The sequence below is a fragment of the Rhinolophus sinicus genome, chromosome 17 (genome assembly GCF_057876585.1).
Source record: "Rhinolophus sinicus isolate RSI-liver-muscle chromosome 17, RSI-T2T, whole genome shotgun sequence".
NCBI lineage: Eukaryota > Metazoa > Chordata > Mammalia > Chiroptera > Rhinolophidae > Rhinolophus > Rhinolophus sinicus.
This window is the reverse complement of record NC_142517.1, coordinates 120,939,203-120,966,689: the sequence shown is the minus strand read 5'-3', so window position 1 is coordinate 120,966,689 and position 27,487 is coordinate 120,939,203. Positions and strand designations below refer to the sequence as shown.

Below are 27,487 nucleotides of genomic sequence, written 5' to 3'. Positions count from 1 at the left end.
AGTTTAGATACAGATGTTTCCATTAAAAAAAATTGTTGGCTGAGCCTCAGACACACCCGGAGAACATCAGACATAATTTCACTAGTTTCTGGTGTCAATTGTCTGATTAGAAGAGCCTGCGGAATCCTGACAATGCAGAGCACACCTGGAGACCTGACATCACATTTCATTTTACCTAAATATAGTATGGGCGGGGCTTTAGGGTGATTAAACCTGAGGCAATATAAACAGTAGGATATTGTAAGTATACAAAATACTTTGTTTCACCAAGAGAAAGAAATACAAATTTGATATATTCCAAAATATTTATATGATAACCTGTGCAACTGAAGAGAAATTCCATGGTCAAGACAGAGGAGTTTGTTAGACTTGATCATTTGAAAACTGAAATGTAAAGGCACTTACATTTTGATTATCTTCCTGCTAAAGAGGGAACCCTTAAAAGGAAAATGGCATATTTGCAGGATTTCCTATAACTTTAAGATCTTGGTGACAGCAACCTGTTAGATACAGCCCCTTGATTCTTGCCGTCAGTGGTCCCAAAGATGTGGACTTCTTGGGGACAACACAGCACGTGTGACCCTACAGGTCCAGGCACTGGCTCTTTCCTGTGAAGTCTGGCCTATCGGGCCACTTCTCCGAGGGAGGCCACAGGGGGCTCCAGCACCTGCCAGGGGGTCACAGAGGTCACAGTGCAGAGACCAGCTGACGGCCCTGGCCATGTGGAGAAGTGGTAACTAAAGACCCTGAGACAAAGCATTTTTCTCTTTTTCAGTCACTTCCTCAGGCTCTGCAAGGCCACTGTTCACACGAGTCTGAGCCTTACTTCCTCCTCCAGAGCAGCATGTACTTCACACATGAGTCCATAATGACAAAACTATGCTTGGAATGGCCACTGGGGTGGAAAACCACCCCAGACTAGGCATGGATAGACTAGAGAGAATTTATCTAGATGACTAAATACCTTCTTCCGGTGCTCCCGTCACTTACAGAATAGGTGAGGAGTTTCTAAATGTTTCTATAGGAAATAGTATTAAATGTAACTGTTAGTTTTAAAATCTTTAAGGTGTTAGAGAGTGTTTAGAGCTAGAAGAATCTCAGAGGACATTCAGCACAAACTGCTCATTTCACTGCAGACAGTAACCGCTTTGCACAAGATTACAGTTAAGATTTGGGTAAGGACTAGAACAGAACCCATGGTCTCCTGATACTCATACACTTTTTGGTACTAAGCTTGGCCTAAAATTATAAAAATAGGCTAGACAGATATTAGTACTTTAGTTTCCTCACTTCTGTTGAAATGGCATTACCTTGGAGACAGGCCCCCGTGGGAACAGTTGGTGGGTGAGGTCAGGGGGCTGGTCCTGCTGCTGGGGTGTCGGGAAGGAGTCCGGCCGATTGTATTGCTCGGAGAGCCCTGGGGCAAAAGCAGAAGCACATCATTACTCCAGGGCTAAATACAGAACATGGTCCACTTGTCCCCTGGCCTTTTAACCCACATGTAAATAAATGGGCAGAAATGGCACAATCAGGGTGATTTGTTTTTCTGAATTGTTATGGTCAATTTTAAGTGCACATTAAACCAAAAATGGATAATTGTCATAGAGGCATTCCTGAGGCTGAATGACAGATGTCAGTTGTGCTAGAGTAACAGACACAATGGAGCGCCTGCATCTCTACCGTACAAAAAAGAGTAAGTAGCTTAATAAATACATAACTGACTAGGTAAAAATTTAACTGACTGAACAACCTAACTTAAGAAAAAGGCCGCATTTAAATATCAGGCTTTCATTCCTGGAAATCTGGCAGGATCAAGCCTCGCCTGCACCCTTGAGAGGCCCAATCTATTGAAAGAGAACGATCAGCGCATCTATTCCATCAGGGCGTCCTCTAGACGAGGGAATGCAGAGGCCATGAGCGGCACAGCAGCACCAACCGTGGCCGAGCACTCACCACATTGGTGTTACTGGAATTCTTGAGGTGGTTATGCAGGAGTTTGGTGGCACCATCCTGGAATGTTTTTGGCAAGGCACCAAGTAGCATGGTAAATTCAGGAGTGTTCAGTTCAAACAGAGAAATCAGCACAATTTGTGCTGCCTAGAAGAAGACGACTTGATTAATTTATGGAATGTACAATAGCATATCCTGGTCACAATGTTAATTAAAATTGTTTTTTAAAGAAAACATTTTTGTATGAGTAAACTAATTAGTAACAGGACATCTTCACCACAAAAAAAATAAAAAAATAAAAAGCATCTGGAAAAAATGATATCATCAGTTATAAATAATCTGGCTCGACCTGGAAAATAAGTCCTGGTTGCCTTTTAACATCCTGGCCTTGGATTTCCACAGCACATTAATAATAAATGCCTGTAACATTTCCTGTGTCGTCTAGCACTGGGAATGAAGCAGGGGAATACATAAAGGAAGTGATCAAAACTTTTAAAGGCTTAAGATTGTTCGTTCTATCTAGTAAGCTGGAACTGGACAGGGCTCCCAGTACATCCTGGAAAGAACAAGTTTCTAAACAAGCTACCACTAGATTATCTTGAGAAACCACTTTTCCTCAACCTCATGCCCAGTGACTGAGAAATACTAGAAAAAGACCAAGTATAAATAAATATCTGAAAAATTCCTACTTTTATATCTATGAATTGAAGAGACAGTCTTTGGGAAGCAAAGCAGATTTATATGGTACAAATTAAAAACTCATTCTTCTGCCTTTTAGAAAACGTTCTACTTTTCTTTATGAATTCAGACAACCTACTGCAGAACTGCTGGTAATCACTACAGCGGCAAGGTGGGAAAAAGCAAGTAGCTAAAGCAATCGTAGTTAAATGAGACTTGGAGTTCTCCAGCAGGTTAAGTGCTTTCTATGGAACTAGTGTAGTAGCTGGCATTCTGAGCTTAAAAACAATGTCTGAGGAATTAGTTACAAGGGTTTTAATTTAGAAAAACTACGCCAAAAGAAAATTTTAGTAAATACTAACTGGTATTTCTTACAAATTTCTGAGAGTCAAAAGGAAGGAAACAACATTATGAAAATCTTTTGACTAAAAGCATACTTTTATTTTCACGAAGACTGCAATTTTTAGGATTGCAGTAATTACTGAGTATTTTTCTCATGATATACAATATTACAAAAAACGTTATCACTGGGAAATTTTTTGGAAATAAACATCACAAAATATTTCAATGCTTTTACAATGTGAAAATTTGTCCAGTTAAGACAAAACTACTATTATGCCTGGAGAAGGAAAAAAAGAAAAATCCAAAGGCCCAAATGTGTTTAACCAAAAATAAAATTATGAATTTTAAAATATCAGTAGGATTTTTTACAGAATGATCAAAAATTAGTTTTTTAAGATGTCAAAAGCACTCATTACACACAGCATTGGGCAAAAGTATCTCACTTTTTCCTCATGACCTCCAAATATAGTCATCAGTAACCTTTCCATCCAAATTAAATCACAGAAGGCCAGTGTGCTTTAATGACAGGCAAAAACCATTATTATAATTGTACTAAAATATACATTTCTATATTCCATTATTGAAACATTTTTAATAAGTTATTATCTGGAGGAATTCACTTCACCACCGATTTAATATACTATTAACATGATTTAAATATTTGTATGAGAGAAAATTTCAAAATCATGCAAAGTAACCTGTGCATTTTAAAAAACATTTCATTAGATGTTAGAAAAATGCATGCAGAAAAAACTACTTCAAAGAGAAAGAAAGAAGCAGACTTGAGTTTTAGCAGGGGTAGGAAATCAATGTTGCCAATCTAGTAAGAAAATTTAGGCACTTATTTTGTTGTTGTTGTTATTGACTGAAAATGACATTTGAAAATTATAAAATGTATCATATTTTTGAATAGTATGTTTTTATTTGAAATGTGCCTCTTTCTTTACTTAAAAGATCGTATTTCTTCCCACAGTGACATGATTATCTAATACTACAAACTTATTTGAAGTTTCTCATGAAGCAAATTTTAAAATTAGTGGGATCTTTTAGGAACAGGAAGGCCGCAAGATGATAGGCCTAGAAACTGTGCTAATTCATGACTACCTAACATTAGTGATTTTTAGTCATGTGGGAAAAGAAAGTGCAGTAGACTTTAATTTCTGACCCACTGAAGAACCCTCTCTCAATAATCCTAAAGTTGAATTTTGATAAGAAATCAAATAGAAAGACAGGAAAATTTGAAAATATAACTAGCTAGACAGATGGTACATAGATGTGATTTATATATATACAAGAATATGATTTATTTTTACATATTCCAAAATATAAAATGCATATGATTTTATACAGTTTTCAAAGGTCACCCTTTGGCTTAAAGCTGTTTTCACAGTAAAATCTTTTTCTAATGAGATTCAAGCTTCAGAAATGGAATAATTCCAAATATGGTGATGGGTCAGATTCCTTTAAAAAAAAGCCTGGGGCTTAGCTCATGTTCAATAATGAGTAACTCCACTATCGGCATTAAGTAGTCACCACACAAAAATTCAGGAGTGTTGCTGACTTTTTCTAATGGACAACTCTAGTGCAAAATATTTTAAATATCAAATAACAAAAGGAAATGATTCCCACTCACACCCCTACAGTAGAATTTGGGGGGTGAAAGTAAAAGGTTCCTCAAAGGTCACTGCTTACTGTTTGAAAAGAACTCCCAGGGTTGTCAACTGCCTTGAATGCTGTGTACCTTACAGTAGAAGAATTCTTCCAGGAGATAATAAAACTCTGACAAATGCATCAGTGCTGGCATTAATCAGGGAAAACTTAAAATTTGGGAGGAAAAGGAGTTTTCTAATTTATTAAGCATATATTACTGTTCCCTTCTGATTGTCATTAAAATAATGCCTTAGAAAATCACCAAAGAGAAGGTACTTCAAAACCTTCAGATGTTCCTTATGTAGTATCTGTCCTTTACTATTCCATTAAAATACGGTAGAGGTCTACACTCAACGTGGCTATTTCTTTGGGTAGGGAGTTAATCATAAAACATACAAAACACAAACATTTACACAGCACCCCTCCCCCCCACAGGCACGCGCTCAAATAGAATTGTATTAATTTTAGGTGTCTTCACAAGGGAAGTCAGTATTAATAATCTAAAATGCAAACAGCAAAGTATCAGTTTTCAATCTACCTGTTTACAATTTTCTTCCAAGTTTCCTTCTCCAAGCCCAGAGCACGTTGAAGCTGACCTAGCGGGGAAATCCTCACCTACTCGACTACACTGAAGCGGGGACTGACAAACAGGAAAGGTGGTAGGGTTTAATCAGACAGAAGAAGCAAGTGCCGAAACCACGGTTATTTGCAAGCTGTAAAAATATCTGGCTTACTTTATAAAATCATGTACGTATATATGATCTAAAAGCTAAGAATAACAAATAGTTACTACCAGTTTTAAACCTCAATCATTTGCTAGGTCCTCAGTAATCATAATTCTCTCCGGAAGTTTTAGTATTCTTGTTGTACGTGATAAAAAGGGAGATCAAAGAGGTCAAAATGAGACCTGAGAGGGGCAGTCATAATTAAGCTGCAATTCAGATCTCATTCAATGGTAAAGCTATTGGCTTTTAGTAGGCCATGCTGCCTGTGTATAATCAGAGCTTTTAAAATTTTTCAATATTTGAAATTTCAAATTTTGAAGGCTATTTATATACTTTTCCTACTCCAGGCAGGCAACAGCATCTTTACACATCCTAGGTTCCTTTGCTGTGCCTTCATTTCCCACATTTCTCAAAACAACACGTTGCGGCTAAGGCTGTTATTTCATCTGGCAAAGTAGATGCTAAATGCTGGAGAACCACATACACTGAGCAAACATACAGGGATTCGGAACCCTAAAACATAAACACATCATTTACAATTCTAACAACATTACCACATTCCCTTTGATAGAGAGGAAAATATCTTCCTGATGCTGGAAAAAATTTGGTTTTCAATTCGTTCCACCAAAAGCAGCAGCAAAACCAAAACAACCCTCAAATAATGACAGAGGGAGCTAAACAGCAAATGAAGAAATATTTAGTTATAGTCTTACATTCTTTATTGCAATTAGTGCTCCCCATAATGTCTACAGCAAGTATTATCATTCCCATTTTAGGGGTAATAAACAAGAATTCAGAGGTTAAATTACTTGCTCGCAGCGCTAACAAGTGGCAGAGGCAGTAGTCAAACGCTGGTCAACCTCTAGAAACCACTTTCTACTGTTAATGCATTATATTAACTTAACAGAAACACAGGGCATTAAGAAAGGTCTCATGTACTTCTGTATAATGTGCTCGACACTAGGCAGGACTCCCACATGTAACTAATGAAAACGGTTTCTTTGGGAATCCAGCAGACCAGCTAAGTCTGGGTGGGGCTTTCCTCTCCAATTCCCATCAGTCGCAGCCTGACAAGCACACTAGTAACTGGTTTGTGTTCTGGTTGCCATTGTGCTTCTTCCCTCCTTTTCAGAACATCTTAAATTTTTAAACACCCCCTCTCTCCAATATGAAACACCCCAACATACTAAGATAAAAAGGGAAACAAAATATTAAAAATGCAAAAGTCAAAAAATCAGTTATGTCAGCTTAAAATGTTTCTCAAGTGCCTTCCCAAATATGACTTTATAGATGAATTACACTGTCTGCAAACTCCCCACGTATTGGTTGCGGAAAATTAATATTCTCCAGGGATGGGGCCCATATGGAAGTTGACTGCGTAATTTCAGACTGAAGGGCTCTTCCAGTATTCACAGTGTAACCTTACTCTTCTTTTAAGAAATTAAAGAAGGACAACAACAGAACTTGGTTCACGATCACAAAGTACTTTTAAATCACCAAGATTTCCCAAGATTTACCTGATACAGCTTTTAATAACTCTGCAAATGAAAGAGGAGGCAAAACATACATTTATTTAAAAGAGCTAGGTATCTTTAGTGCATTAAATCATCGTGATAAAAATGGCCTTTTTAAAGCTTTAAAATGTTAATACTTTCAGCTCTTAGGGCATAGTAATTTATACATCACAATTTCTTTGGGTATTTTAACTTATTTAGGTACCACATTCATTGAGACAATCTTTCAAATACCTCTCAGATTCCTGAGCAAGGCAGCTGCATCACTTACAACAGCATCTATATTTATAGAAACGTACAATGGATGGTGTATCAAAACAGCATTTAAGTAAACGTGACTATGTCCAAGAAGGATTAACCTGCAGTGTCCTACTGTACAGTTTGTGGGTAAGTACTAACGGGGCAGAAGAACACAGGTTTAAATACTGCACATTGACACACCTATTTGTATCAGTCACAGTGCTTTCCTAACCAGTGCTGGACACGTGTACAACTGAAAGCCAGACAACCCAGAGCCACAGACATCGCTGATGGTAAAAAAAAAAATCTAGAGGGCTCCCAGAAAGTGGAGACGCGTCTAAGTTGAACCTTACAATTGGCAGAGCTAGGTACAAAAGCTCCCTATTTAAGTAAGAGCTACGGAATTACCAAACAACTATGGAAGATTCCTGCCAACCCACTGAAAGAGACCGAAGCCTTGGTAGGCACAACACTAAGGCGGCCCAATGTTCCCACCTCCTGCACAACCCTCTCCCCTAGAGTGAGTGGGACTTGGGAATGCGCTGGGACACCACACTGTAACTGTTACGTGACAGAAGGGATTTGCAGATGTAACTGAAACCAGCCGTTTCAATTACTGAGGTGCTCTTGGAAATGATGAGCTGCTTCCCTCTTGCTGCTTGCTTTCAGGATTCTCTCTGTCTTTGACTTGCAGTAGTTTGTGTATGATGTATCTAGGCGTGGAGCTTTTTAAAAATACTACTTGGAGCTTGTTAACACGTTGTATACGGATCACGAGAATCTTCCTGAGGGATTTAAACCCCGCCGTACGCAACGTGTTAAGTTGCTTCGATGTGTACATCACTGTTTTTCATCAAATTTGAAAAGTTTTTGCACATTATTTCTTCCAGTATTCTCCTGCTGGCTTTGAAGAAGCAAACTGCCATGCTGTGGGGGACCATATGACGGGAGATGACAGGTAGCCTGTATGAGCTGAGAACGCCCCCTGCTGACAGTCGGCAAGAAAGCAGGCACCTCAGCCCAACACCTGGAAGGAACTCTCTGGATCTGGCCGAGAACCTGTGAGATGGAAGGAGCTCAGGCCTCAGAGAGATTGAAGACTCACTCAGACAACACCTTCACTTCAGTCTGTTAAGACCTTGAGCAGAAAACCCAGGGACACATGCCAGACTCCTGAGCCACAAAACTGAGATAAATAAATTAGTGTAGCTTCAAGGTGCAACGTTTGCAGTAAGTTGTTATATAGTAGAAAACGAATTCAGAAGCCAAAAGAGGGGCACTTACAAGACTATCGTTTTTGAAATGATGGCTTCAAATGGTTACTTGAAATTAGATCCTTTGTCTTCGGGTATTTATCATTCATTAATTCATTCCAAATATTTATTAAGTGCCTACTTTGTTCCTACAGGTATTATACTAGGCGCTGGGCATACAAGGTGAGCAAAAGTAGGGCGGTGGGGAAGGCACGAGGGAACAGCAAGCCCAGGCCTAGTCCTTAAGATAATAAGGGTCCAGGCGGGACCAAGAGCATTCATGGCAACCAGGTCCAGACTATACCAGCAACCTGTGTGTCCTGAGGTTCAACCCCAGGGTAATCGTCTCAAATAATGGGTCTCAATTCTGCATTAAAAATCAGCCAAGAATGGAGGGACTCTCAATCAGACAGAAACCAACACCCAAGCTCTCCTCTATACCACTGAAGTCAAATCACCTGGGCTAGAGCCCAGGCATCTCGGTTGATGTTATTTGCAGTTGGGACTAAGAACTATTGATGTGAATCTATCGTGTTTCCCCGAAAATAAGACCTACCTGGACAATCAGCTCTAATGCGTCTTTTGGAACAAAAATTAATATAAAACCCGGTCTTATTTTACTATCAGACCGGGTCTTGTATTATATTATATTATATATTTTTACATAATTATTTTATATAATTATATATAATTCCATAAAATAATTAAATTAAATAATTTTATATAATTATTTTACTATAAGACCAGGTCTTATATAATACAAGACCAGGTCTTTAAAATATAATACAATATAACATAACATAACATAATATAATACTGGGTCTTATATTAATTTTTGCTCCAAAAGATGCATTAGAGCTGATTGTCCGGGTAGGTCTTATTTTCGGGGAAACATGGTAAGCATTCCTTGAAATCATCCTTTCCTTTTTCCACTTGCCTAGACCCAAGCAGTGCACATTATCAACTCTGCCCACAGCCAAAGGACTATATTGGTATGGACGGTTGTGGAAGGAGTACAGTACAGGAGGAAAAATGCAAGCATAAAAGAATAATGGCCATGTGTGAAATTCAAGCGTAGAAGAACAAGACACTGACAGGAAACGAATAATAGAAACAACAAACACAATAACTAATCCTTGTTTTGTGCTTATGATGTGTCAGGAATTGGTTAAATGCTCTATATTTACTAATCTTCACAATAGTCCCGAGGCAGAAAACTACCTAGTAATAGAAATAACAGTATCCTGTGCTTTTTCCTATGTTCTGTGCCTTTCAATGTGCCATTTCAGAAGACAGTAGCAAGTATTTCTCTTCAGTGGCTTAAAATACATACATACATACATACATACATGCATACAAAAAATAAAATAAAATAAAAACACCACCTTGGTTATCCACTTGTCTCAAAACTCTGAATTTTACCTCCCCACCTAACTCCCCAAGCTAAAGAGCGTGTGTTCCAATTGTGATACATAAATGCAAGCTTTTTGGTCTTTTTAAATTGAAGAATTCATTGTATCTTAGCAAACTTTCAACCACACTTTATACTATTAGGTACCTCATGACCAGGTAACCTTAAATCTGCAATTCTATCTTCAAAGTACATGTCACAAACCAATGTAAGGGAAACCAATGTCCCTGTAAGAGATACTAAACTACTAGTGCTTTCACATTAAACAACATAAATAGATGCTGAAGAAAACCAAGAATCCATCATACAAGATTTCAGATTTTCATTTTAAGATTCAGAAACTGGAACGAGGTGGAGCTGGAGACAGAAGATAAGGGGCCAAAGCCAAGTCTTGGTTTTCACAGAAAAGGAGTGACAGAGGTTTGCATGCGGGTGTGGGGGCAGTTGGCAAGCTTCTAGCTACATTGCTTTTTCTAACACATGCTAAGGATGAACGGTCTGCCATTAAAGCTGCAGGGCAGCTCCCCTGGACATACCTTTCTCACATCTGAACTCTTTGGTTCTGTTGTCCAGGTTATAATTCTAGAAACAGCAAGCCTGGTCTCACTAGAATTTACAAAATCTGTTGGATCCATCTGTCTGGCGAGAGACTCAATGTACTTCAGGATTGCAACTTTGACCTGAAAGATCCAATAATTATAAACGTTAAGTACACTTTATGACTCTTTGATCAGAGAAAAGTAAACATACTATTGAAGGGACACCTCCTTTCTCCTGGATTTATGGTACCACATCCATCAGGACAAAAAGCATGAAATGACTGAGAGGTAAGCTTAGAAACAGAGGAGTGGCATGCAGCTCAATCCTCCTCATTTTCAGAGCACGGAGCGGGCCGAGAAGGCGTGCTCTGCTCCTCACGTATGCTGAGGACACTTACAGGGCAGGAGCCACGGTCGGGAGGCCGTGGCATTTCCTGGTCTGCCACTGACCGGGAGGGCAAGGGCAACTCTAGTTAGTGTTGGTTTTTAGACAGTCTAGGCCAGGGGTGTCCAAACTTTTTTCAACGCTTTTCACCAAGGGCCATATGCGGTAAAATACACAAACAGCCGGGCCACTCACTCGAGGTGAAGTACATATTGCCTCACCTGGTTTATTTCAGTAAACTAAATATATTTTTGGAATTTGCTGCGGGCCAATTAACAATGGATCGTGGGCTGCAGTTGGCCTGTGGGCCGCAGTTTGGACACCCCTGGTCTAGGCCATGCCTCCCAAGGCAACATGTTCAGTAATCAAGCTGATATTCTGCCTTAACTTCTCCACTGATGTCTCAACTGGTTCTGACCTCAGCAGAAAAGGGTTACTATCGAGCCTATCCTAAAACCCCAACGAAAGTTAATGATCAAAGAATGGATGATTTATATGACCTAACTCAAATAAACACATATCTTCCCTCAAATTTAGCCTTGTTATTATAGGTATGAATTTACAACATGTAATAATAGAATGTTAATATTTCTTAAAATTCCAGTAAGATACCTATCTCAACAGCTCAGAATTTTCTAGTTCAAATACTGTGCCAGAGTAATAATACCCAAACGTTGGTAAAGATGTGGGACAACTGGAGCTCTCATACATTGCTGGTAGAAATATAATACAACCATTTTAACAGTTTAAAATAAAGTTAAATATATGCCAATAGGCTAGCAATTTCTCTACTGAGTACTGAACCAAGACAAATGAAAACATGGCTACAAAGAGGTGTGTAAGCATGCTCACAGCATATGGATTCAGAACAGCCAAATATGAGTCCTGTGTAAAAAGGAAATTTTACTCAAATTTGACTTTTAGAGGTTGAATGGTAGTGACAAATCGTTACCAACCTTGAGGTTTGGAGTCTGAGTTTGATCCACAATAAATCTCATCAAAATGTTAAATTGCTGATCAAATGGAAAGGAGTCCCTAAGTTTAAAGAAAGAAAAAAAGTGCTTGGTTTTTAAAGAAAAATTTATTATATAAACATATAAAAAACAAGAAATAGACTGTTGTATTTTAATATATGTAAAAGCAAGACTGTTCACATTTTTAAGCAGTACTTTTAATTTTATATAAATACTAAATACACATTATGTAAACAAGAGAAAAAGGGAAATCTTGTTAAACCTCCCAAAACACATACAGTTAAACTTACTTTGAGTATGCTATTTTAAACATAAATACTAAGCAATAAACTAATAAGGAAGAGAGTCCCACCTGCCTTCTAGGAATCTGCTCATCTTCTCTCCAGCCATCTTTCTGAATATTGCTTACACGAAAAACACTGCCAATTCCCAAATCTTTTACATCCTGACTACACTGCTTACAGCTGACCTTGCTTAAGCTAACCGCATTGTTCTCCTCAGCACTAGCTGGGTAACTGCTTACGATCTCTATTTGGTATAGTCACCACAAAAGAAGCTCCTGTGGGGTACTCAGCAAGAATATCACCATCCAGCTACAGAACAGGGGGCCCCAGGAGCCCCTCTCCGCTCCAATTCTTACCTGTTACCTATCCCAATTTTTCAGTCATCTCACATCTTTGGTCCAACTGAGTCACCCTGAGGGCTCTCGCTAGCGAAAGGCAGTACTTTCCCTGTCCCTTAAAACGCGGTGATGATTAGTATGTGCAAAATTGCACAATGGAGCCAATGGGGATAATGCAGACGTACCGTCCATACTAACAGGTAAGATAATACAATGCAAACATCTGTTACCATTGAGGCTGAGTGATTGCATTGCTGTCTTTAAACTCTCTTTAGAGACTTTTCTTAATCTATAGAAGTATAGTAAAAAGAAACGGGATGCAGGTAAAATCATAGGACAGACCTGAAATTTAAATGAAATAATACAAGAAAAATATGAAGTACATGACACACACTAAGTACTAGTATTACCAACATTATAATTACTAATAAGAAGTAAATTTGACCCAACAGCACATCTTTTCTCCCACATCTATTTGCATCCAGGAAGCTATAAGGACCATTTTTGGAAGCAAAGTACACTTTAGTATATGTAATTTGACTCATACTTGCTATAAATTAAAGAAACAAGGTCAACGAACCACACAAAAAATGCCTCTCCTTTCTTCTGTAGTTAACTGGTGTATTTAACCTGGAAATGTACAGCCAAAGGAAACTGAGGCAGATCTGTCATCAGGTCTATTACGTGAGGAAAAGCTCTCAGCCAACACTGAGCCTCTAGATCAGGGGTGTCAAAACTGCAGCCCGCGGGCCAACTGCGGTCCACGATCCACTGTTACTTGGCCCGCAGCAAATTCCAAAAATATATTTAGTTTACTGAAATAAACCAGGTGAGGCAATATGTACTTCACCTCGAGTGAGTGGCCCGGCTGTTTGTGTATTTTACCGCATATGGCCCTTGGTGAAAAACGTTGAAAAAAGTTTGGACACCCCTGGTCTAGATACTCACTGACTAATCCCAGATAAGCTTAAGCAGCTATCATCTCAGCTGCTGAGGAAAAGGGAATGATAAACAAGCTTTTAGAAACTTAGGCCAAGTCTACTGAGATCAGGATTCTTAAAGGAAAGAGGTATCCAGGAAAATTAGCAGAAGGGAGTAACTGTTTTCCTTAACCACCAACATTTAGGAATATAATTATAATATTCCCGCCATCCCTAAAAATCTGAAATGGATCTTGTCATTCATAAACTCACCTAAATTAAGCAAGCAACTTACAGGCCAAGTCTGGCTGGCTCACAAATGTTTTATTTGGTTTTCACAGCGTAAAAAAAAATAAAGCAAAAAAAACCTTCTCGAATGTGTTGCCTTAATCCACATTTCTAACCTTCTTTGAAAAGTCTGGTACCACTGGAAACACATTCCAACATGTTTACAACTGACCACACGTCTCCAGCCTACTATATTAATTACCCTCCCTCCTATCTACTTCGTTCATTTATTATCAGCTGGCTCGCCCTAGCCCTTGTCGCCAATGCTATACTGCTGTATAGGAATGTTCCCTAATTTTGATTTATATGTGGAATCTCAAAAAAAATTTTAAAAAGCCAAATCCATAGAAACAGAGAGTAGAATGGTGGTTGCCAGTGGTTAGGGGGTAAAGGAAATGGGGAAATGTTGGTCAAAGGGTACAAACCTCCAGTAATAATATAGTTAACAACACCGTATTGTATACTTGAAAGGTCTTATGAGAATAGATCTCTTAGACGTGCTCATCACAACAGAAAAAAAGGTAATTATGTGAGGTAAAGAAATTGTTAACTAACTGTGGTCATCAGCACATATGTATATCAAATCATCACGTTTTACATTTTAAAGTTATACACTGTTGTATGCCAATTATATATAAAAAGCTGGGAAAAACACTCACCTTGTGACATCTAGAGCCTTCTGAACTTTTGCTTGCACAGATCCAAGTAAATCTGCTCCCATTTTCTTAAGTAATTGTGTGAGAAGAACAAAAAGCCAGTCTTGCAAGTCATCTTTATGAATTATTATAAAATCTACAAGAGTCTCCAAAAACATACTGAAAACCTAGACACAAATGAAAACCAAACATTTCACATATTTAATTCATTATTTCCTCCAAAGTCTCCAAAACATTAAATATGCCTATATTGGCTTTGCCAGACACTTATAACTTAGGTTAACACTGTTTATAACTGGTCATACTATAAAAGGCAAATGTATTAAAGAAAATAAAGGAAAAAGGATTGGAACTTACTCTCTGATGTGAATTCCACCGCAAACCAGGCCATGCAACAAAACAAATTCCATGTTAGTCCACAGCGAATTAATACTATTTTCATGCAGTTCTTAAAAGACCTGAAAAGGCTACAAACTGATAAAATATTCTCCCTTCCCTCAATATGCCTTTAAAATTCAGTACAGAGAGAATTAATTTTGCAGAAAAGTATTAGTTTAATCTGGAAGCCTTTTCTTCCTTCCTCTCTCTCTAAAAAAAACGTTGTATCCATCATAATTCTATACTATGATTGTTCATTATCTAACATTCAACAAATACTATTATAGAAAGACTCCCGGTCAAAGAGGCAGAACAGGCAGATGCTGTGCTCACTTCCTCCCACAACCACATCAAAATTACAACTAAATTATAGAACCACCACCCTTGAAAACCTCCTGAAGACTAGCTGATCAGAAGTCCTACAGCTAAGGATATAAAGAAGAAGCCATGTTGAGACTGGTAGGAGGAGCAGAGATAATGAATGAACTGGTCCCAGACCCATGTGTGGTGGTTAAGAATCAGGAGGGATATCTTGGCTACAGAAGTACCCCTGAGGAGCAAGGGGTCCCAGCACCACACTAGGCTACCCAGCCCAGGGCATCAGGGCCAGGAAGATAAGTCCCTGTAACATCTGGCTGTGAAAACCAGTGCAGATTGTGACTGAGAAAGACAACAAGCTGCTAGAAACAAAGGTGCTGCAGATCTTAAAGGGCCCAAGCACAAACTCACAACTCTCAAAAATCATTCGCTCAGAGTTCCAGGGCAGGAGCAGCAGCTCGAAAAACATGAGGGACATATGGGGAGTAAATGAATTGACTAGCTTCAGGACAAGGGTTGGAGGGGCAAGGGTTGGGACAGCTCTCACAGGTGTCTCTGTTCAGAAGTGCTGGCAGGTACCATTATTCCTTTGTTGAGTCCTTCCCCTACCCAGCCAGCAGGTGCAGACAAGTGCCAATCTGAACTTTCCATTAACCTAACATTGTTCATCCACACTTGATGATTCCCTGAGACCCCACCCCACCCAAGTTGTGAACCCAAACCTCTTTTAACGGATTTTCCACACTAGTGGCCAGAGTTGGCCCATGCTGCAGAATTTCCTAAAATTTCTCAAAAACCCACAAACCACAAACAAGCAGCAACTGGTCTCGGCATTCTCCATACTTCTTCATAAATGGCGTCAAGCCTGGCACTAGTGGTAGCCAGCTTCAATTCACAACACTGTCTCTCCTGGGCACCTCCAAGCCCAGCACAAGCGGCTACCAACCATGCAGATCACTTTGTAGCTCCTGCAAGGTGGCCATGGCCAGACACAGGCAACAGCTGACATAGGCATGCACAGGAGTCCCTTCCAAGTGGGCTGCAGAACCAACACACCAGCTTCAGCTCATATCAGAGCACCACCCAACCAGCTCCAGACACAACACACCCAAAGGGCAAACTCAGCAGACACCAGAGCCCCGCTAAAGCGATTCATGTTCCATGGGGTCCACCCCCGTACAACAGCCCATCCACTGTAGTCACAGTCAGTCCTCCTATACAGTCAGCCCGAGGGTCAAGCCCACCACTTGATGCCAACAGTATCAAGGCTCAACTACAACAGGAGGTCACACACAACCCACACCCATGGGGCACCCTGGGCAGGTGACCAGGGAGTCTGTGCCACTGGGCCATACAGGGCACCTACTACATATGGCCACTTTGCCAAGACTGGGAGACATAGCGAATCTACCTAATACATAGAAACAAACACAGAGAGGCAGCCAAAATAAGGAGACAAAGAAACATGTCCCAAATGAAAGAACAGGACAAAACTCCAAAAAAAGAACTAAACGAAATGGAGGCAAGCAATCTACCAGATGCAGAGTTCAAATACTGGCTAAAATGATGTTCAATGAAGACAGGGAAAGAATAGATGAATTCAGTGAGAACTTGCACAGAGATACAAACCATAAAAAAGAAGCTATCAGATATGAAAACAACAGTAACTGAAATAAAGAATACGCTGGATGGAATCAACAGCAGGGTAGATGAAGCAGAGGATCAAATCAGCGATCTGGAAGAAAAGGCAACTGAAAACACCCAATTGGAATAGCAAAAAGAAAAAAGAATTAAAAAACAGAGGACAGTTTAAGGGGCCTCTCGGTCAACATCAAGTGTAACAACACTCATATCATAGGGGTACCAGAAGGATAAGAGAGAGCAAGGGACTGAAAAGGTATGTGAAGAAACAGTGACAGAAAACTTCCCTAACTTGGTGAAGGAAGTATACATACAAGGCCAGGAGGTATAGAAAGTCCCAAACAAGATGAACCCAAAGAGGCCCACACCAAGGCACATTATAATTAAAACGGAAAAGGTTAAAGACAAAGAGAGAATCTTAAAAGAGGCACAAGAAAAGCAGTTAGTTACCTACAAAGGAGCTTCCATAAGACTGACAGCTGATTTCTCAACAGAAACTTTAAAGTCCGGAAGGGATTGGCACAAAATATTCAACATGATGAAAAGCAAGGACCTACAACTAAGATTACTCTACCCAGCAAGGCAATCATTTAGAAGGAATGATAGAATTTCCCAGACAACATAAAACCACCAAACCAGTATTACATGAAAAGTTAAAGGGAATTCTCTAAGAAAAAAAATTAAAAATATGAAGAAAGTATACCAAAGGAAAACCAGATTCTCAGTGACAAAAGACAAACAAATAATAAAAGCAGTGGATCAGCCAACTATAAAATTAGTACAAAGCTTAAAAGCAAAAGTAGGAAGACTACGTGTAATTACAACAGTAAATTAAGAAATACACACACAAGAAAGAAAAAATAATGACACAAACATGAATGTGGAGTGGGCGAGTAAAAATGGTAGAGCTTTTAGAACGTTTTTAAGCTTAAGCAACCATCAACTTAAAAAAGACTGGTATAAACATAGCTTGGTACATATGAAGCTCATGTTAACAATAAAGCAAAAACATCTACAAAAGATGTACAAAAAATAAAAAGAAAATAATCCAAACACAACACTATAGAAAGTCATCAACATACAAGAGAAGATAGTACGAGAATAAAACAGAAACAAACAAAAAAAAAACTACAAAAACAATCAGAAAACAAATTAATAACATGGCAGTAACTATATACCTACCAATAATTATTTTAAATGTAAAGGACTAAATGCTCCAATCAAGACGTAGGGTGGCTGAATGGGTAAGAAAACAAGACCCATTCATATGCTGCCTACAAAAGACCCACTTCAGATCCAAACACACACATAGACTGAAAGTGAAGGGATGGAAAAAGTTATTTCAAAAATAGACTTTAAAAGAAAGGCTGTAACAGGAGGCAAAGAACAACATTTTATAATGATAAAGGGATGTGTCCAACAAGAGGATATAACTCTTGTGAAAACTTACACACCCAACATAGGATCACCTAAATATATAAAGTATTGACGGACATAAAGGGAGAGATCAGCAGTAATATAGTCACAGAAAACTTTAACACCCCATTGACATCAATGGATAGATCACTCAGAAGGAAAGTAAATAACTAAACAGTGGCCATAAATGACACTTCAACCAGATGGACTTAATTTAAATATTTAGGACATTTATCCCCAAAGCAGCATAATATACATTTGTTTCAAGTGCTCACAGACCATTTCTTCCACCATAGGTCACATGTTGGGCCATGAAACAAGTCTCAATAAATTTAAGAAGTTTGAAATCATATCAAGCATCTTCTCTAATCATAATGGTATGAAACTAGAAATCAGTTACAAGAAAACTGAAAAACACAAATACATGGAAGCTAAATAACATGCTACTATACAATAAATTGGTGAACAATGAGATCAAGGAACAAATAAAAAGACACCTTGACACAAATGATCCAAAATCTATGGGACACAACCAAAGCAGTTCTAAGAGGGAAATTCATGGCACTACAGGCTTGCCTGTAATAATCTATTAACAATCTAAGCCCAGAATGAGTGGAAGGAAGGAAATAATAAAGATCAGAATGGAAATGAAAGAAAAGAGTCAAAAAAAGGACAGAAGATCAATGAAACCAAAGATGGTTCTCTGAAGAGAACCAGACTCAACAAGAAAAAAAAAAGAGAGGGTCCAAATAAAATCAGAAATGAGAGAGACAATAGACTGACACTAGAAACTAGAGACAACTGACACTGGAAAATACAAAGGATTATAAGAAAATACTATGAACAATTACGGAAAACAAATGACTAAATTCCTAGAAACATGCAGTTTTCTGAGAGTGAATCAAGAAGAAACAGAAAATCTGAACAAACTACTAACTACTAACAAAGTTGAATCACTAATCAAAAACCCCCAACCTACAAATGGACCAGATGGCTTCAAAGGTGAATTTTACCAAACATTCAAAGAAGAAATAATATCTATTGTCCTCAAACTATTCAAAAAAATTAAAGAGGCCAAGCTCACATTACGAGGCCAGAATAACCCTGATACCAAAACCAGACAAAGACCTTACAAAAAGAAATATAATAAGCTAATATCCCTGATGAGCATAAATGCATAAACCCCTCAATAAAATATTAGCAAACCAAATTAAGTAACACATTAAAAGATCATACACCATGATCAAGTGGGATTTATTCCTGAGATGCAAGGTTGGTTCAATATCCGCAAATTAACGTGATACATCACATAAACAAAAGGATAAAAATCATATTATCCTATCAATAGATGCAGAAAAAGTATTTGACAAAACCCAGCATCCATTTACGATAAAAACTCTCAGCAAGGTGGGGATAGAGTGAACAACTCTCAATATAATAAAGGCCATACATGACAAACCCACAGCTAACATCATACTCAACAGTGAAAAGCTGAAAGCTTTTTCTTTAAGATCAGGAGCAAGACAAGGATGCCCACTTTCACCACTTTTACTCAACATAGTATTCAAAGTCCCAGCTACAGCAATCGGATAAGAAATAAAAGGCATCCAAATTGGAAAAAAAAGAAAACTGTCTTTATATGCAGGTGAGATGATACTATATAGAGAATAGCCTAAAGATCCCACCAAAAAGAACTATTTAAACTGATAAATGAATTCAGTCAAGCAGCAGGATACAAAATTAATATTCAGAAATCAGCTGCATTTTTATACACTAATAACGAACTATCAGAGAAATTAAGAAAACAATCTCAATGGAACAGACTAAAGAGCCAAGAAATAAATTCACGCCTGTATGGTCAATTAATCTATGAAAAAGGAGGCAAGACTATACAATGGGATAAAGACAGTCTATTCAATAAATGGTGCTGGGAAAACTGGGCAGATACATAAAAAAAAAAAAAAGACACTAGACCAACTTCTTAGATCATATAAAAGAATAAACTCAAACTGGATTTAAGACTTAAATGTAAGACCCCAAACCATAAAACTCTTAGAAGAAAACATAGGCAGTAAGCTCTCTGACATTGTTTTTAGTAGTATTTTTTCTGATGTATCTCCTCAGGCAAGGGAAACAAAAGAAAAATAAGCAAATGGGACTACATTAAACTAAAAAGGTTTTGCGCTGCAAAGTAAACCATCAATAAAATGAAAAGACAAACTACTGAACAGGAGAAGATGTTCACCATATACCTCTGATAAGGGGTTAATATGCAAAATATGTAAGGAACTCATACAACTTAACACCAAAAAATTAAACAGTCCAAATAAAAAATTGGTAGAGGATCTGGATAGACATTTCTCCAGAAGATGACATACAGATGGTCAATAGATGAAAAGATGCTCAACTTCACTAATTATCAGGGAAATGCAAATGAAAACCACAATGAGATATCGCCTCACACCTGTCAGAATGGTTATAATTAATAAATCAACAAACAAGTGTTGTTGAGGATATGAGGAAAAGGGAACCCTTATGCATTGTTGATGGGATTGCAAATTGGTGCAGCCACTATGCAAAACAGTTTGAAGGTTCCTCAAAAAATTAAAAATAGAACTACCGTATGGCCCAGCAATTCCACTCCTGGGTATTTATCTGAAGAAATCCAAAACACTAATTTGAAAAGATACATACATCCCTATTTTCATTGCAGCATTATTTACAATAGCCAAAATATGGAAACAACCTAAGTATCCATCAATAGACGAATGGATAAAAAAGATGTGGTATACACACACACACACACACACACACACACACACACACACACACACACAATGGAATATTACTCAGCCATAAAAAAGAATAAAATCTTGCCATTTGCGACAAACTGGTTGGATCCAGAAGGAATTATGCTAAGTGAAATATGTCAGACAGAGAAAGACAAATACCATGATTCTGCTTATATGTGGAATCTAAAAAATAAAATAAATAAACGAAACAGAAACAAACCCAGAGATACAGAGAACAAACTGATGGTTGCCAGATGGGAGGCGTGGGAAGGGGTGAAAAAGGGGAAGGGGTTAAGATTTACAAATTGCCAGTTATAAAAACAGTCACAGGGATATAAAGTACAGCGCAGGGAACACAGCAATAATATTAGTAACTGTGTATGGTATCAGGTGAGCACTAGACTTACTGGGGTGATCACTTTCTAAGTTACATAAATGTCTAATCACTATGTTGTACACCTGAAACTAATATGCTGTATGTCGAGTGTAAATGAAAAAAAATTACTTTTAATGACTAAAGATTACAACGTGATACCTACACACACACAAAAATACTATTATAGAATGAGGTGAAAAAAACCTGTGTATATATTTCATTTTAGTCATCTATTTTAAAGTATGCCCATTCAGATAGTGTAAACTAATATCTTTATAAAAAGATATTATAAAAGCCATGAAAATCTTTATAAAAGATTATGGCTTAGAATAAAAGGCATTGACAGCTCACATAATTGTCATTCTGCTGTCTACTCATTACTGCTAAGATGAGAAAGAATCGCAGGAATATCCCTGAACTGAATTCAGGGAGGTAAGTGGCACTGTGTCCCCACCTTGGTGAATGAGTCGTGCTCTACTGGGACCAGCCAGCCATCATATACCATTAGAGCGCAGTAATTATCAACCACCAGGGGTCTCCTGTGAGCTAGCTCAGAAGAAAGTCAATGAGCCCCAGCTGTGGGATTCCTAGCTCAGCTCCAAGGCAGCTAGTAAATAATAACTAAACTGAGACTTCCAAACTCACTGTACAAGAGCCTTCTGTGGGAAACAAATTTCCTTCTTTATCCTCACATTCTGGTTCTGAATCAGCAATCTAGAGGTGACAGGTAACAAAAATTTCATCAATGTCCAAAAACTAATATTCTTTACGCTATGAATCCTATGAATCTTATGTTTATCCTTAAATCTTACTGATTTTAACACTATCTTAGAGAATAATCTTGATAATTATACCTTTGGTTATGCTTTAAATCTTACTGTGTTTAACACTGTCTTAGAGGAAAATCTTGATAATTGTATCTCTGGTTATCTGTGTGGTTCCCTTACCTGAAAGGCTTTCACCTAGTAGTTAACTGCTAATCTTTCAGATTTTAATGTATATGTCACTTTCTTGGGGAAACCTCTGGCTACTCCACTGAAAAAACTCAATCCAGTCTGTGATGTGTGTGACCACTGGTTAAGGTTCAGCTCCCCCGAGACTGGAAGTACTCGGGCTGTTTCTGCGTTCCTCACCAACATGTGTCACCAGCATTTAGTCCAACACCTGACACAATAGGTACTTAATAAATTTTAAAAGAAAAAAAAGGTAGCATCCACTTTTCTTGGATCTTATTGATACTGTTAATGTTAACCTAGCTGTGAGGGTCATAATAGGAATTTTAAGACATGCTTTGAGACGAATTACTGAGAAGTGCTGCCAAAAAAGGGGGAGAACCCCTGCCTGCATTTATTCTCCGCTCAATGGCAGGAGTCACGTGCTGCTTTCTGCATCTCTAGCCGAGCAGTTACTCAGTAAACACTGAATGAATAGACAGATGGATGTTTTGACCCTTCAAGGACAATTCCTATGAAGGAGAAAGGCTAGGAAAAGAAGGGACATCACAAAAACGGGCTGGACTTTCTGGCCATCACAGGTTTCATTCTTCCAGCAAAATTTAGAACAGATTACTTTTACTAGAAAAATTGCAGTAGAAAATAGTTAAATCCTGTATGTCAAGCATTTAAGATTTGCTTATGGTGACTGACATTTTATCAATTTCTACACTTTAGTTTCTGTCTTTTATTCACCTTTTAACTTTCCCAATTTCATTATCCCTGTTTTCTTTCTCTAAAAGCACCTATTAGCCTCTAAAGCAGGGGTGTCCAAACTTTTTTCAACATTTTTCACCAAGGACAATATGCGGTAAAATACACAAACAACCGGGTCACTCACTCAAGGTGAAGTACATATTGCCTCACCTGGTTTATTTAAGTAAACTAAATATATTTTTGGAATTTGCTGTGGGCCAATAAAAAATGGATTGCAGGCCACAGTTGGCCCGCGGGCCGCAGTTTGGACACCCCTGCTCTAAAGGCTTCCTCCCAAACGATGGTATTTATTTAAAATCTAGACTCCAAGTGAACTTTGATAAAAGGCCCTTCTCAGCACTGCTCCTGGAGAGGCCCTCGCTCACTGACAGGTGTTTTCCTTCAGCGAGATGCCCCATCACAAAGGCAGTCCTCAGGCTTAATGCTTCCCTAGTCCCCCAGGAGCATAGGTGCCAACTCAGGGGCCACCATTCAGCAAGTTCTTGGGGACAAGAAAATTCCATTTGAAGAAAACAACCTGGTTATCCAATAAATCTATTACATAAATGCTTCCATTTTTTCATCTTGTCCGATATTAGAAAAATTCTACATGGGATGCCAAAAAATTACTATACACTTGATTATTTTCTTTACTACTGTAACTTTTTTTTAAAAAAGGCCCTATATTATAATACAATGTTACATTCTAGCACCTAGCCCACTATTTAGCTAATATTAAGGAGCCACCCAAAAATATTTGCTGAGTGAAAGACTACATCTGATTCTCTCCATAACTCTTACTTGAAATGCACTTTATTTATAACTTGAAGTTTCATGGACATTTGAAGTTTCCAAGAATTTTGATTTTAAAAGATGTGACAAACCTTTGCTGAAATTAGTGTTAAATCTATAAGGTGTAAACCGCACTCTAGGGAATTCTCCCTCACTCTTCAGTAGTATATTACACAGCTCACACAGACATGCAGCGAGTATGGAAGCAAATACGGTATGACTCCCACTTACTTTGCTGTGAGGATCAGCAAACATTCGTGTGAAGATCTCACACAATCTTTTCAATTCTACTCGACTAAAGGAAATAAAATGGAAAAAAATGCACTTAAAATTTAGAAGTCAACACTGAAATTAATTACAGCTTTGCTTTTAAAAATCTGTTTATTTCTGTCATAAGCTTTATATAATTGTTATAGAAAAGTTTTTTTCACAGTGAATTATATTATTTAACTCATGATGAAATTAAGCAGGAATATAAAACCATCATAGTTTTGTTCTCATTTTAAAAATGAGGAAACAATCTCAGAGAGTGGTTGCCTAAATTCACATGTATGGAAGTGGCGAGGCCAGGAGCTAAATTCTGTTCATTTCATTCCAGGTCTGTTGTTTTCCACCTGCCACAGATGAAAAGCAATGGGATAAAGGAGGGGGTCAGACAGACCTGAATTTTAATCTCAGCTCTGCTATAGACGAAGTACTCTGATATCTTTATAGCCCCATCAGTCACACAGGACAAGCGCTCCCTAGCGGCTGGAAGGATTAAAGCAGATAACCCGTCCTACCTACAACTGTGCCTAAGACAAAACAAACACTAATTTCATTTTAGAGACCCTCTTTGCCTTTTCTTATTCTTAACTCCCATTTTTACTTCAAGGCTGATTCCAAGTGTTATCTCTTCCCCAAATCATGCCTGAGTGATCTACCCTCATACACATGTGCTAGATGGTTCAATGATTCTTTAACATTATTAACAATGTCATTAGATTAGACCAATGCTAATCAAGAGATTTCTAGAGATTGGATGGATACTTGAACACTAAGAATCATGAACCTGTGACCACCAGAATTATACAGATCCTTGAAGCAACTATCACAACAAGTCATCCTCATTCTGTTTTTTGACAGATTCCTAGAGGTCAGGCTACCTGCATTTCAGAAGGCAAAACTTCTCATGATATCTTCCTGAGCAGAATGGCGTAAAGCAGGGATGGTGGTCAGCAGGAATATAGGAGGGTGAGTCAGGCTGACTTGACACCACACTTGTGGTGTGGTGATTCCCTGTCAATACTCACCGAGCTTCAGCAGAACCCACCGAGGACCATAAACTTATCCGCTGTCATAATTTATCTTTTAAAAATTATCTAAAGAATATAATACACTGTATTTTGTGGATTCTAAGTTGCCCATCTTTTCACATTTTAACATCTCTGTAATTGTGAGATTCACCTTATAATCAAGGATATATTAGCAATGTCAGATTTAATAAGCAGCATTTCTTCTTAGAGGGATATTAAATAACGCTGTGTGAATGGTGCCTTATAGTTGAAATATGGTACAAACACACATTTTTTTGGTATGTGTAATACATGCTCATTTTAGAGTATTTATGAAATACAGAAACACAGAAAAAAAGCAAAAATAATTCTAGAGCCAATACTGTTACTATTTTGGAGTACTACATTTTAGTATCACTTTACTATGCATAGTATGCATATTTATAAGCTATGCATATGCATATATACATTTAAAAAATTTTAGACTGAGACTGCTATCATCTTATCCACAACCAAATGTTTTTATAAATCTAATAAATGATAGAGTATTTGCCAGAAATTTCAAAGTCTCTGGGAGGCACAGACTAGGTCTTAGCCCTCTGACCACCGTTACTGCTGGAACTTTGTAAGGACTCCATACATGGCAAGGAATCCACGTAAGCCCCTGCTGAGTGTAACAGGGGCGCCAGCTTAGCTCACAGCGTGGCCTCCTGTCCTCACCTCAGTGTTCTTTGGCTCTTCAGCAAGTTCTGCAGCCCGAGAAGCCCCTCTTTCCTTTCTGACCAGTTTGAACTGGCACAGTGGTTGAGAACTTCCGCGACATCCTCGGTCTGCCGCAGATAGTGGGGAATGCCACCATTCCTGGAACCGTAGGAGCGCTCCGAGCAAACACTCGAGGCATCACTGTTGGCATCGTCGTCGGAATACATCCCATACGGCTCGTATCTCCGCCTCACAGGCTTCTTCTACCAGATCCAATGGGGGGTAGGGGTGATTAAGGAAGAAACGGAAAGATGAGATGACCATGAGTCAAACCAAACAAAATGAACAACAACGAAGAGTTCAATGTAAAAACATACACACACATATGCGGACACTCCACACTTGCCCTGTGCTTGCAGGTTAGGGAATAAACAGAAAAGCAGACTTCCGGGAGATACAAGTCATAAGCAGAGCAACCTGTGGCAGAGAGAAGAGTATGGTCTCTAGAACAGCGAGCGGACTTCTCAGTAAGACAGACTTGGGGTGTGATCCCCGGGCCGCCACTGACGGGCTGTGACCTCAGGAAGCCTCCTGATCTTTCTGCTTCCGTTTCCCTGTCTCTGAAATGATGCTGAGGATTCCTCGCACAGGCTTGTGGGGAGGATTCGGTGGCATTCTGTGTTCAGTACCTGGCTCAGCACCTGACACAGCGCACGTATGTGCACCCACGGCCCCTCCCCATCAAAAGCAATGTCACTTGAGCACAGCCTACAGGAAAATTTGTTTGAATATTCATGATACATTAAGAAAGTCCGAAACTGAAACGTCAGTGGCAGAGCATCCTATGTAAAAGGATTCTTCAATTATCTGAGGCACTTTTATTAAGGACTTAAAGTTTTACAACACAAATCGCCTTCCCGTAGACTATATCTGCTTCATTCATTTCTTACCCTGAATATAAAACTGTAAGTTAAAGCCATAAATAATACAGCAACAGCTATATAAAATTGATAAAATGTATAAAATATAATTTCTTTGCGAGAAAAACAAATAGTTATTGGCTTAAACTGTGTAAATGAAATTCTCTAATAATATGGTTTGTACATACATCCCAACTTGCTCAGGACAGTTGTCTTCTGACTATTGTCCCAGCATAATTATGAATAGCACCCATTTTCACTCTCAAAGGTATCTTTCTTAGGATGATAAATTATATGATCGCCTGACTTATATATAAACTCGATTTCTAAAATAAGAAAAATGTCGAACATATCCATTCATGAAATAATACCGACATAAGAGTTGATACAAACTGGATTAATAAATAAAATGAAATACTATTAGGAGAAGGCACAGAGCTTGACGTCCAAAATAAATACTATAACAAATGTGAGAGGTGACTGATTCCATCATTAATAAAAGTTTCACTAGGTTCAACAAAATCATAATTCAGATTAGAATTTCTATACTACATTTTTTGTTGCTTTCACTAGCTCCTAAAGGAGATATACTCCCAACAGAAAAAATAAAGTTGTAAAACAAAAGTTAAAGCACTAGTACCTTGCTCCTGGAGTCTCCTAACAGCTGTAGGCAGGAAAATATTGAAGGATCGGGAAAAAGCATAGAGAATTATGTCAGAAGCATATGTGGGGATTGTTCTTGCAACAAAAGTGTACAGCAAAACATACCTTAGCAAATCAAAAACACAGGTTAGCAAGCGATTCATATCAAGCGAATTATAATAAAGAATGCTTTCAAAATGGCATTTCCTAACCCTCCTATACCTCTTATAAAACCTTCCTGTACTGGCGACAATACTTTGCTAAAACTCTCCCCATCCCACTGAGGGGCATCTCAAAAGTCACCATCCATTCTATCGCTAGGATACATTCTGTCATCCCCTGGGGCTTCTATTCTGTGAGGCAAGGATATGTACCATTCCTGTGCTTTCTCTTCTGAAGCA

The 27,487-nt window shown here is 38.4% G+C and overlaps 1 protein-coding gene across 34 annotated transcripts in view; it reads right to left on the bottom strand.

Annotated features, from left to right (window-relative positions):
* Positions 1 to 27,487, bottom strand: part of CLASP1 (cytoplasmic linker associated protein 1) — a 248,687-nt gene that overhangs the window by 44,058 nt on the left and 177,142 nt on the right. For 17 of the 34 annotated variants that reach the window (XM_088793701.1, XM_088793677.1, XM_088793690.1 and 14 more), the window contains 9 exons: positions 27,085 to 27,108; positions 25,543 to 25,787; positions 23,780 to 23,843; positions 21,714 to 21,782; positions 14,151 to 14,314; positions 11,644 to 11,722; positions 10,300 to 10,443; positions 1,954 to 2,097; positions 1,311 to 1,417 (listed from right to left, as the gene is read on the bottom strand). In XM_088793701.1, coding sequence (XP_088649827.1) covers positions 1,311 to 1,417; positions 1,954 to 2,097; positions 10,300 to 10,443; positions 11,644 to 11,722; positions 14,151 to 14,314; positions 21,714 to 21,782; positions 23,780 to 23,843; positions 25,543 to 25,787; positions 27,085 to 27,108 — 1,040 coding nt within the window. The remainder of the gene's footprint in view (positions 1 to 1,310; positions 1,418 to 1,953; positions 2,098 to 10,299; positions 10,444 to 11,643; positions 11,723 to 14,150; positions 14,315 to 21,713; positions 21,783 to 23,779; positions 23,844 to 25,542; positions 25,788 to 27,084; positions 27,109 to 27,487) is intronic. The other 17 variants (XM_088793679.1, XM_088793686.1, XM_088793693.1 and 14 more) reach the window with 3 other exon arrangements.